General features: G+C 39.3%; 1 protein-coding gene across 1 annotated transcript in view; it reads right to left on the reverse strand.

Moving 5' to 3' along the window:
* Positions 1–13,095, reverse strand: part of LOC118452739 (calcineurin-binding protein cabin-1-like) — a 35,414-nt gene extending 22,319 nt beyond the window's left edge. The window contains exons 1-4 of the mRNA XM_035898570.1: positions 13,011–13,095; positions 10,887–10,983; positions 9,033–9,674; positions 8,499–8,573 (exon numbers count right to left, since the gene is read on the reverse strand). Of these exons, the coding sequence (XP_035754463.1) occupies positions 8,499–8,573; positions 9,033–9,674; positions 10,887–10,983; positions 13,011–13,039 (843 nt within the window). The 5' untranslated portion in view covers positions 13,040–13,095. The remainder of the gene's footprint in view (positions 1–8,498; positions 8,574–9,032; positions 9,675–10,886; positions 10,984–13,010) is intronic.
* Positions 13,096–13,102: the final 7 nt, after the last annotated feature.

A 13,102-nucleotide genomic window follows, 5' to 3' on the forward strand; every position in this document is an offset into this window, starting at 1 on the left:
CGTCGTGTTTAATTAGATCTGACACTGAAAGCTGCTGAAGAGTTTTGACATCAGGTTTAGAAAGGGAAACAAGGAGAGTACTCAGAGTTTGACACCAGCCAGTGGGAGAAGGTGGTCATGGATGTGTTAGTTTGGAAGAGGCAAGTGAAGCCAAGGGTGAAAAGGAGGATTTTACCAGTTGGAACACTCGAGGTTTGGCAGCTGGAGCAGGAAAGGGTGGTTGAAAATTTCTTTTCTCTCCCTCACTCTTCAGGGATGGAGTTGGTCCCAGAGCAAGGATTTTTTGGCTAAGGCAGTAGTGAGTCTTAAATAGCCCAGCAATGTTGAAATATTCCCTTCTCATGACATTTAGATGATATACTATACTGTGAGGAGCCAACAGAGATTTTAGCCTCTACAACACTACCCATTACTAGGACTTTCTACATACAGTCCCATATTCTCAAGGGTCACAACACAAGAGTACAGACTTAGTGGCATTTTGGAACTTTGCCTTTAAACACTCTTGTATTTTTAGAGATGTTAAATCCAGCCCTGTATGCAACATTGATGTCTGCAGTGTTTTAAGCTACTCGTTTTATATAAATTCTGTTCTCATGATTGGTGATACACAGTATACCCTAACACGCAGCCACGAAGTTTTAGCTGTGTTCTTTAGGCTACCTGTCATGACAGTTTCAACACTGGTGACAGCTGAAATTTTAGTATTAAAGCATTCAATATTAAGTCCACAGTAATAAAAATACCTTTTCAAATTGCAAGTCAAGAAAAAAGACAACAGATGTGTTCTTACGCTTAAGTATCTCTGCATGCATTAATAGAATATTCTGTGCACCACAAAGCTTCATCCTAGCTTGTGCTGCAATAACTTTCCCATGCTGACACGTCCTTAACAGTATCACAGACATCATCATTATATATAAAATGAAGAATTTAGTATGACCAATTTTAGGCAGTCAGTGGAAAGGCATATTAGAAATTCTCTAATTATCTAGAAGCCTCACAACTGCTTTCTGCCAGCACGTCCCCTCCTTGGTCCTTAGGACCACACATTTAAGCACAATGCTATGTCAAGGTCAAACTAGTCTGCCTCTTAATCTTTCATTCTCCTTCAACAAGGCCTCCTTAGTATTCCATTTCCAGGGACCATTAATTTCATATGAAAATCATAGCTGGTGAGACTAAAAATATATCTTATAACTCAAGAGCAATAGCTGACTGCTTTCAGGACCTCTGCAAATCTTTTTGATAACATTCTCAGACAGAGAAAATCAAAGAAAAGAACAAGCACCCTTCAAAATGCTGCTTGACCACAAAGTGAATTAAACCTCTAGTGTAACTTTAGTAACATAACTACTAATGATACAGTGACCACTGTGGGATAGCAATGGCAGCCCATTTGATATGTGTGTATCAAAAATCTTGCTCACACTTAAGAACTTAAATGGAAAAGCACAAAAAGAGGAATGACTTTTGGGCTTGTTCAGTCTAGAGAAAAGAAGGCTGCGGGGAGACCTGATTGCGGCCTTTCAGTACCTAAAGGGGGCCTATAGGAAAGAGGGGGAAAACCTTTTTAGTAGGGCCAGCTGCGTTAGGACAAGGGGTAATGGTTTTAAACTAAATCGGGGTAGGTTTAGGCTAGATATAAGGAAAAAATTCTTTACAATGAGGGTGGTAAACCACTGGAACAGGTTGCCCAGAGAGGTAGTGGAGGCCCCATCCCTGGAAACATTCAAGGCCAGGTTGGACGGGGCTCTGAGCAACCTGATCTAGTTGGCGGTGTCCCTGCTGACTGCAGGGGGGTTGGACTCGATGACCTCTAGTGGTCCCTTCCAACCCAAAACATTCTATGATTCTATGATTCTATGATTCTATGACTTTCAGTAACACCCGTTCTCCAGCCCAGTGTGCTGCACGGCCATATGAACGCCTGTGCCAGCACAGAGGAACATACACCAGGGCAAAGGAAGGAGCAGCCACCAAGGAAGCAGGCTTACTTCTCCTAGCAGTTCTCACTTTAAAGTGATTTAAATATGCTGTATTCTTAAGCTATGACTCACTAGCATGTCTTCTAGAGGATGCTACTTCAAACAACAACAAAAAAACCCAGAAAACTCCAACACTAGCACAACCCGTAAGTTCAACCAGAACTACTTACTTTCTTCCCTCAGTTACAAAAAGCCCATCAGATGAAATGGCTACCACTCTCCTACCCTTTCCAGCTGCAGGACTAATCACTTCACAACTTTAAATACTAGCATATACTTTGGAGTCACAACCCCACTCCTGATGGTATTTATTTTCAAACTGTTCACTGGGCAGTCTTCTGTAACACTGTAAACTGATCAGACAATATTGCTCTTGTCCTCTTTAACTCTGACGATATGGTAAGAAAGCAAGCTAACAGCATTAATATCAGTGTTTAAGTACGTTGCATCACCACTCTAGTTTTTAAACCAAAGTGTGCTGAAGTTGACAAATACATCACTTTTTAAAGTAATAATAATTATTTTATATTATATATTATTATTATTAAATACTGAAAGAAATGTCCCAGCAACTTACCTTGAATACATTTTTTATATCAATTACTGGAATCCTGTCTGTTTATGCAACTCTGTTCCCATGTAACATAAAGGATTTTCCTTTTTAATAAAAACAAAAAAACTGCACACATTTTAACCCCCCCCTTCACTTCCACATTAAATAGTGTTATAAACTCAGATTGTATTTCACCGTTATGGTTTAACAGTAAATACTTACTACAATATCACTGAACCTAGCCTAATACAAACACAGCACAAATATGGTAATATACATGGATTAATTTTTATTGTATTTACTAGCAGCTTTTTTAAAGTCACAATTCTCTCTTTGGTAGCCTCTTTGAATAACTGTTTCAGGTCTTCAGCTGCTTCTTCGTTAGACATTAAAAATTCCAAGCCCCCATGAGCAGGATTTGGTAAAGCAGAATTGTGTTTGCTATGGGAAAACATCAATTACTCCTGAAAGTAAGAGTTGGATCCAATTAAGTTTGAGAAGATGTTTAATTGATAAGATGATGCCCAGCTGATTTTGTTCAATGAGTAAGGTTCCTCACCACACTAGAGCTCTAATGCTGTAGCATTTTATCCAAGTCTGTACTGAGTAAACGTAGGTCCACCCTTCTGTTAAAGGTATTACACCCTAAGCCCAAGCATATTGTGAAGCGTCCTATAAAGATGTTAAGCAACTCCGGAACCATGAACAGCAGCCACATCTATAAAGGATCCCTCTCTGAAACACAATCTTCTGTCCTTGGCACGAGCAGGGTATGTCACCACCCTACGCAAGATCTCATGACGAAATATCTACATTAATTTCTTCATTGATGTGTCATATTTCAATAGAGAATACTTGAATCTCAACAGTTCTCCAGGAGCACAGGAACTTATCATGGCAAGGTTCTGTACCACCATCTTTTTCTGCCTTCTTCAAAGATGGGAGCCAACCTTTCTAAGCCACTTTGCCATGTATTTAGCTGACTGTAGAAAATTATGCTAGAGCCTCATTGGCTCAATACATGTTAACACTGCATCAGTCATCAGGACAACAGAGGATTTCTGAAATCAAGTGAAAAGGTCACAGTATTGCCAAGCTATTAAAAAGATTAGATCTCATCACAAAAGTATAATAACTCACTTTGTCAAATTCCGTTTACTGATTGCTGTATTGTTTCCTGCTTATGACTGAAGAGGCATATAAAAAAAATTCAATGGAGTTGTTAAATATTTAGGTTAAAAACTCTGACTGGTCTGGAAGAAAGCCGAAAAGCATTAATTCAAATAACTCCTAATTTTAGTTGCAAGTGAAAACTTTCATAAAGAAACCATATACTGACTGGAACTCTAAAATACAACAGCCATCAGAGAAAGACATATATCAAGGTGGGGTTTGTGTTCACTTTTTTTTTTTTTGGACTGTCAATGTCTTGGGATAAGTGACTGAAGAACCACAGGCCCTATGAACCTACTCAAACTATCCAATAACAAAGCACTTTGCTGGGCTGCAGCAGGCTCTATACATAACATCATTTGTTTACAGAAGGCAAATACGTGCCAATTTTAAATAAAACAGGATTCAGTCTGTTGAAAACAGACAGATGTCTACAAGAGTGGCTATTCCTGCGTCTCCACACTAATTCATAGTGTTATACTAGCAGTAGGGCAGCTTCACATGGTTTACAAGATCCTGCTAGAAACAAAAGAAAATGAGACTGCAGTATGTGATAATCTCAGTAGCTTCCTAAAAGGGAATGTTACAAGCTTCAAAGTGCATCATGTTAAGCGGTTTGTTTTCAAGTGATTAAATCATTTCAAGTGATTTAACAGGAAAACTCATCACTTCCAGTGCAGTTAAATACTAGCTCACCTATTGTATCTACTTTCAAGATTAGTTTGTGGGCAGGTTTTTCACCATTCTAATGTTTTGCCACATGCCTGAGCAACTGTTGACTTTGCTAGAAAACCTGGCATAGCAATTGCATAGCCCAAATCTTCAAGAAAGCCCAGCAAGGTATGTGGCTGATACGTGCGAGTTTGTTGAGTAGTTTTTGAAAAGGTGGATACATCCAAAAAGCAAACAGCAACCTAGCTTTTAAAGAAGGTTATTAGCAAATTCTTTTTATCTTGAAGTCACAAATTGCAGTGTGATGACTCCTATTTCCCCCCCCCCCAAGATAAACTAAAAAAGTCTTAACATTCTGAGCCAAGATTTCTTTATTAAGAACTAAAAATCTGTTAAATACCAGACTATGAGCAAAGAAACACTTCTACTAGAATACCTCTCTTGACATTTCTGTTCATTTCTATAGTTCAATGGAAAAATGTTACTAACTTCCTGAGGGGCACAAATTGGAGAAAGTTACTTCCATGAAAGGCTAATACAGAACTCTCTTTACTCTTACGTCCTCGCCCGTTACTCTGCTAGGACATGCACTGTACAAGTGCACATTTTAATTAGATGCACTGTTAGATAATTTTTATCTCAGTATTAACAACTGGAAACCTTTATAGATACTCAGGACTCAGACTTTCTACACAGCACATGGAAAAACACAGGTTGGCATGCCTCCTGACAACTAAAACTTACACCATTTCAGGAAGAAATTTCGTGTGAAGGTAAGCTTGTCTCGAACAAATGCTGTACAACAGAGTCCGCCCTCAAGGTCTGACCCTCCCTCTACCCTCCTGGACAAGGCAGTATCATCAATAAAACAACATTCACCGAAATGAGGACAACCCATAGATTCAAGAGAATAGTTCATGAAAACACAGGGTTCAAGCTCCATTGGATGGCACATTCCTTAAATGGAAAGAAAAAGTATCTGGAACCTTTCACAAAAGACACAGAAATATCTGGTTTTCCTGAAGTTGCAGCACTAAACCTTGTTACAGGAGTTGACCTACAGCCTCAATTTTCTTCAGCTCCACTAGGCAGAAAAACCTAAAAGGAACCTTTTAACTCTATATAATACAGAAGGTTCACCTTGTAAATTCTTCTACCTATTAACCAGCATCTCCAACACAGTTGCACTTTAGTTCTGAGAAGCATCTGTCACTTATGTCCCCTGAAGGGAGGACCAGGCAATGTGCACTATTTGACTAGTTCTGAGAAGCATCTGTCACGTATGTTAACACACTGAAGGGAGGACCAGGCAATGTGCACTATTTGAGGTTAGGCTGAAAAGATCTGAAGAACGAGGCAGTGTTCTGGTGAAAGACAGCAAATTTGCTTCAGAAACTAGAAGAATTATCTGAAGGTTTAAGAAATGTATTTATTTTGAGAAACAGATATGAGAAAAATTATCTTAATGTGAAATGGATTTGAATACCTGACTTGCGAATATCAGAGATGTACCTCCTCAAAAGCTTATGTTTTTGCAAAGCAGGGATAGCTGTATTTTACAGAAGAAAAGCCTCATCCAAATTTGGAAGATTAAGAGAAATTCTGAAAGACTTTTATTGTCCTTCCGTTTTTATAAAAATTAATGCCTAGGCAAAGGGAAAGAATCCAGTGATGGAAAAGCAGGCAATTCCCCCCCCCTCCCTGCAACCACAATGCTTTTTTTCTGGTAACTGGCAAGTTGGAATGCAGTGTCTGAGTATCTCTAGACTAGTCATAGCATGTACTTCTCCTCGTACGCTTCTCCTGGGCAAGACACATGACAGGAAGATGAAGTTACAGAGGATGATGCAAAGATGAAATAATAGGAGAATAAATACTTGAGAGGGACAGAAGAGACAAACTGCAGAAGACCAGAATAAATTTCTGCAGCTCATAAAACAAGTTTGTTCAAGACATTTCAAAGAGAGCTCTACTTTAAATCAGTACTGAACATGATCCAACATATTCATTGTATTGGGTTTGCATGGAAAGGTTTTGGTAGAGGGGGGGCTGCAGGGATGGCTTCTGTGAGAAGCAGTGAGAAGCTTCTCCCATGTCCGATAGAGCCAATGCCAGTTGGCTCCAAGGCAGACCCACCACTGGCCAAGACCAAGCCCATCAGCAACGGTGGCAGCATCTCTGGGATAACACAGTTAAGAAGGGGGAGAAAAAAACCTGCTGCAGAACAGTAGCCAGGGAGAGAGAAGTGAGAGGATGTGAGATGAGATAAAACAGCTCTGCAGACACCCAGGTCAGTGCAGAAGAAGGGGGAGGAGGTGCTCCAGGCACCAGAGCAAAGATTCCCCTGCAGCCCATGGTGAAGACCCTGGTGAGGCAGGCTGTCCCCCTGCAGCCCAGGGAGGCCCATGGGGGAGCAGATCTCCATCTGCAGCCTGAGGAGGACCCCACATCAGAGCAGGGGGATGCCCAAAGGAGGCTGTGACCCCGTGGGAAGCCCGTGCTGGAGCTGGCTCCTGGCAGGGCTGGTGACCCCACAAGGGACCCATGCTGCAGCAGTCAGTTCCTGAAGGACCACACCCTCTGGAAAGGAGGGACTGACACTGGAGCAGTTAGTGAAGAACTGCAGCCCATGGGAAGGACTCACACTGGAGAAGTTCATGGAGAACTGTCTACCAGGGGAGGGACCCCACGGTGGAGCAGGGGCAGAGTGTGAGGAGTCCTCCCCTGAGGAGGAAGGATCAGCAGAGAGAGCGTGTGATGAACTGACCCCAACCCCCAGTCCCCATCCTCCTGTGCTGCTCAGGGGGAGGAGGTAGAGAAAATCACGAGTGAAGTTAAGCCTGGGAAGAAGGGAGGGGTCAGGAGAAGGTGTTTTAAGATTCAGGGTTTTTTTTTATTCTCTCCTACTCTGATTTGACTGGTAATAAAATAAACTAATTTCACCAAGTTGAGTCTGTTTTGCCCATGACAGTAACTGGCAAACGATATCTCCCTGTTCTTATCTTGACCCACAAGCCTTTCGATGTATTTTTCTCTCCCCTGTGCACCCGAGGAGGGGAACAATAGAGCGGCTTAGCGGCACCTGGCATCCAGCCAAGTTCAACCCATCACATTCACATAGTTACCTACCTTTCTTGTGCAGAAAACCTTTGAGATGCTTCCTGTTTTACACACTTAAGCATGATACAGACCACCACTTGTGAAATATTCAAAGAAGGTTTCTGAGTTGCACTCCAACAGATTTTTTTCAAATAGTTTTAAACAAACACTATTTTAATTACTTTTTGAGAGCTAGCAATCAATAACACAGACTACGTTTTCATAGAACAAAACAGCACAAAGCCCCGAGCAGTATTAAACATAGGCTATTAACTACGAACATAAGATTTTTCTTCAAAACATATTTTATCTTCCAGTCAAAATCTGCTGAGTAACTGCTTCATTGTGTGATAGTGGCAAAAATTACAGAAAATATAAAACCAAAAAATACTTTGGGGCTTTCAACTGACAGTTTGCTGGCAAAACAAATGACCACTAAACATCATTCATCCAAGTTGCTTCTTGGCTTTGATCTCACATTAAGGACTGATAAATAACCACCCCTTTAAAGCTCTGTAATTGTTTGCTGGATAAACCCAGAAACTACAAACTAAAAACAAACTGAGCAACATAACAGAGTTAAAATCAGATTCTCAGCCACACCAGCTGAGAGAAAAGATATTGGGTATCTCTGAAGCAGAGTGCAATGTTAGCAAGGGAGGAACTGATGAGATTGTTAAGCCTTATCAATCGGAGAGAAGTAACACTGAGGAATGATGTGGACATTAAGAAAATTGTAGTATGCCATAAATATTTCAATTTGAAGATTGGTTAGGGTTTCCTTAAAAGCTTTTGGGCATGCAAAGCCTTCAAGCCTGGCATAAACAGTATCAATGACCCTATCAAAAGGGATGAGCTCCCTACACTAATGTGGCAGAATTTATCTTACATGACAACAATACATCGAAAGCAGATATTTCTAATTGCTGTGAACACTCAGCAACAGACTTGTTTGTACAGACTAAGTAATAAAAGCTTGTTACACAAGCAGCCAGGGACTTCACAGAGCTTACCTGTTTCTGTGCTGATGCTCCCATATGCACCTGGCAAAACTTGACTGCCTGTTCAAGTGCTGCTTCTTCATCCACCTGAACAAGGAATCACAACTAATGAAGTTGTAATTACTTAGCTCATCTATAAATCTAATTAAATTCAGATGAAATGAGGATGTAGAGCATGGGAGTAAGGGGGAGAAAAAGCACTTCTATTGCAGAACAGTGATCTTAATTTATTCAGGAGTATATATTAAGACACACAACTTCTCTCAATTCAAATTAACATTTAGCATGAACAAACCCCACATAATTGGTATTACAACTCTTAACTGATTTCAGAAATTTAGTTCCAAAACATGGAGGGTAGTATTTTCTCCACCCCTTCACAGTAGTGGTCCTGTCAAGAGAGTGGTTCTTTGGGAGATATTTATCTCCCCAACTTTTAAACAAATATAGGGCCAATTTTATATTACTTGGTTTGGCAATTATGGTTATTCTATATTCATGTTTGAGGTCACATAGAGAAACTACATTAATGATAAAAGACTTTACCTGTTTAATCAGCATGTAGGTTTCAGACATGATCTTCTCAATTTTACCCAGGTCATAGGCCATAACTTTCTGACCTTGCTGCCATACTCGATAAGCATCGAGCAGAAGTGTTTTCCCAGACTCCACATCCTCAAGTAATTTCCTCTTTCTGCTTGATCTCTGGACAGGTTCTTCTGTAGGTACTGCCTGAACTATTCCTTTAGCTGCCTGCTGCTGATGTTTTGAGCTGATACTTAGCTCTTCCAAAGAAAGTTCTGGAGTCCGGCTCTCTGGAGCTCTCTCCTTTGAGTTCCTGCCAGACTGAAGACGATCTGGCTCACTGCGTTTACATGAAGAATCAATTTTTTCAGGGACATTGGAATATCCATCAAGATCCATAGGCTCAACTGAACCAGGCCCAGGGAGCTCTTTAATTTCCTTGTCATTCTTGTCCTCTTGTTCCAATATGTCCATAGCATTGGGAATTTGTCCCTGGGTCACATCCTTTACTCCATTTTCATTACTATGTACTACTCCATCCGATAAAACTGGCTTTTTGGGAAGGACATCTTTTCCCTCTTCAGCACTGGTTTTATTAGAGACGTCTGTTGTCATCCTTCCAGAAGCAACGTTAGGAGACTTGGAATTCTGATCTTCTGAAACCTTAATAAAAGAAGTCATTTGTCTCTGTTATTATTGATGTCAGAAAGCGTTTGAGCGCAGCTATGACTACCATGAATATTGACAATCAGTACCTTTACATTACTGCCTCTGCTGAAGAAAAGCCATTTATTCTATGTTCATTCCTGTTTGTTCCTGAATATTAATTAAACCAACCCACAAGTCTTACAATTAAAGTATTTTAATCAGTGAAAACACCACAGAAATCAACAGCACAGGCTGAACCAAAGCTGCAATGGGTTTTTTTCCCTGCTACTTCAGTCTATACTATGGGAGCCAACTAAACAAAATCCAAGGTTTTAAGAGCACAAAATTTTCTTCTAATGTACTGAAAACAAAACTGAACCTGTTTCTTTTGGCAGCTGCAGATCAACCTCAAATTTAAGAATCTTCCCTTTGATTGCTCTTACGTGACTTTCTTCTTGTTAGTACATCAAGAAGTATGCTAAACTCTGCTATAGTATTTTAATTTTTCTACCTTTATTTTGGTGATGGTCCAAAGGTAGGAAACCTTAGTACATCATCTCTTCTTTCAAAAATTGCTGATGATACAATTCTTCCATCCAGATTTATGAACAAACACAGAGTTCCAGTGCTCTTAAGGACGTCTCCATTTAATTTGTTAAACCTATACTCTTCTAACTTGGAAAACCCTTAGGAACAATTTCTTCCTTGAATGTGTTTACCAAATAAACTTCCAGTTTCCAGTTATCTTAACCTGGAAACTGATTATATGACTATATGACTTTTAAAAATTAAATCTAAATTACAATTAAATGTAATAACAGGTGTGGTGCTGTCAAGGACTAGCAGTTAAAAATGGTTAGGCACATAGTATCTAGTTTCTGGTTTTGTTCTGCAAGAGGAATCTTAGTTCATTTTAAAAGGAAATTTCCAATGGACCACACCTGTTCTTATACTCCACGTAACTACCATAATTTGAAATTTAAGGGACAGTCAAACCAAACTTACTGCAATCCATTCTCAATAACAGCGTATGTTACTGGATTTCAAAACCAAAAAACAACAATGCTGGAAGAAAGTTTTCTACGTAGTTGCATATAAACAAAAGATACTGGAAATAAGTGATAACAACATAGCCCTTCATCTTTAGGAGATCTAAGGAATTAGTAAACTGAACCTAGAAAAATCTGATTACTAAATCAACGACCATTAAATGCACTGCTACCTTACCTGTGTCAGATCGTTGAGAGTGTCCTCCAACACTTTCACTGTAAGCACAAAGGCTTGCTGGGCCAGAACTTGGCGATCTGCATCACGCAAGTACTTCCTGTGCCACAGTAAGGTAACAGAAATTAAGCTAACTGCCAAAAGCTTATAGGACTTGAAAAGTAAGAACCAGGACATTAAAAAAAAAAACCCACCAAAAACCCACAACAAAAAACACCCAACACAACAACTTTAAAACCAGTTAGAAGAAAGCAAAAAAACCATACACAGTTGCATATTGACATATAACACTTTAGCTATGCTTCCCTCCACTTCTCTCCTCCCCACAATCATCAAAGATGACATGCATGAAGCAAACTATAGCACTGTCTACAAACAGAAGGAAGGGAAGAGATGAAAAATAAAATAAAAAAAACCCCAAACCCAGAGCAAAACAGACAATCAGAATGACAGTTTTCTTATAATCAACCCTTCTGTGCCCCTCAAATACCAGCTTTTTATTCAAACCTTTTCTTGAAAAAGAGTATTAGTCACACAAAGCTATCTTGAACCGTCAGGTGATTTTCATGTTCTGGATAAACTCTGCATGTGAGATTAAGGACATCAGCAAATCCTTTCTCATTGGTTGTATTAGTTGCCTTTGTAAATCTAGGTTTTTTAGCGGTAAACCACTGGTGTGCTAATACCTTTTCTCCTATTTACTATGATAAAAAAATTAATATTGTATGTGTAAAACTTATTCACTCTATAGCTTCATTTAATTTACTAGAGCATTGTAACTTCACTGTATTCTGACACAATGCTTTAGTCCACTTTCAAGGAAAACATTTCCAGCCATCAATTCCACCTAATTGAGTTTAATGGAAAAATGAATTTCTATTTCACAATTGGCTGCTTCTAGTGAGAGGGCTAAAAAAAAAATCAAGTAAATAATTTTGAAGGGTACTATTTCAGTCAAAAAGCCAACATATTTAATAAATATATTTTCCCTCTACAGTATTACATTAAATTGGTAATTTTATGGTTTGCTTCTCAGACAAAAGACACAAAAACCTGACTCCTTATTAGTTCAGTAATAACTAAAGTGCAGCTAAAACCCCCCTGTTTTTAAAAATAGGGTTGTTACAGGCATATACCAGACACACCCAGAATATTTGCATTTATAAGTTCCTGTAACGATTGCAGTTCACCATGGCTGGCACTGGCTAATCCAACATGTCAAATTACTTGTTCATTAAATTCAGTCTAGACTTATAAATAACATAATATTTTTAGTACAATTGTGGGCTTGCTTAGGACAGAATTTAAACCTTCTATGGTCCAGTACTTCTGATACGCTAAAAGTCAAAGTATTTTTGGCTTCAAGTTTGCTGAACATGTGGTGACATATTCCCAGATATACTACGATCTATGCAAATTCACATGCACTCACAATCAAAAACATAAGAAGCAGCCTTCAATGCCTCCAACTTGCTGCTATCAATCATTCAGTTCAGTTTCTCAAGCATTTGCCAGAGACTAATTTCAACATTTCCCACTCAGCACTAGAATTTTACCTCAATTAATGTTTTCCTTAGATATTTATTTTGGTCTTCCCATTGATATGAATCTGTATATAGCTCACGTTAAATGGCTTCTTCTTTCTTAAATAAGGTTAATGCAATTAAAATTAGATCACCCCTGAATAGGATAAGCTTTTTAAATAGCATCAGCCGCCAACAGGCACATAACCATTGTTCAGTCACGGATTACAGGAAGGCAGGATGCCTGGGCTGTGACCTCCCTCAGTGGACACAGCTCTTATGCAAGAGGCCAACAGAGGGGTGCACAAGTCATGATGCTCTGTTCCACCAGTGAATCCCTCCACATGACAGACAACCTCTGCAAGTCTGTTAAGGCAGCTGTATGATTGCTCTGAGTTTCAAGAGAAATGCAGAGAAATTCTAGACTCTTATTATGGAATCGTAATCCTGAGAAAAATTAACCATCATTCCACTATATTCCCAAGGAAATCTGTCCAAGGACATTTTTCCTCAACTAAGAAAGTCTTTAAATAAAACAGTTACACAGCAAACAAAATATATTCAAAGCTTTACAAAGTAATGGATTAACATAAATACATCATACTTTCCCTGATCAGGGGTCCTCTGTAGCATAGAGGAGACTTTCAGCAAGGTGTTGTAATCCTTTAGTTGTGACAGCACATTTAGCAGTAGAAA

Source organism: Egretta garzetta, unplaced genomic scaffold (assembly GCF_000687185.1).
Source record: "Egretta garzetta isolate BGI_Z169 unplaced genomic scaffold, ASM68718v1 scaffold447, whole genome shotgun sequence".
Lineage (NCBI taxonomy): Eukaryota > Metazoa > Chordata > Aves > Pelecaniformes > Ardeidae > Egretta > Egretta garzetta.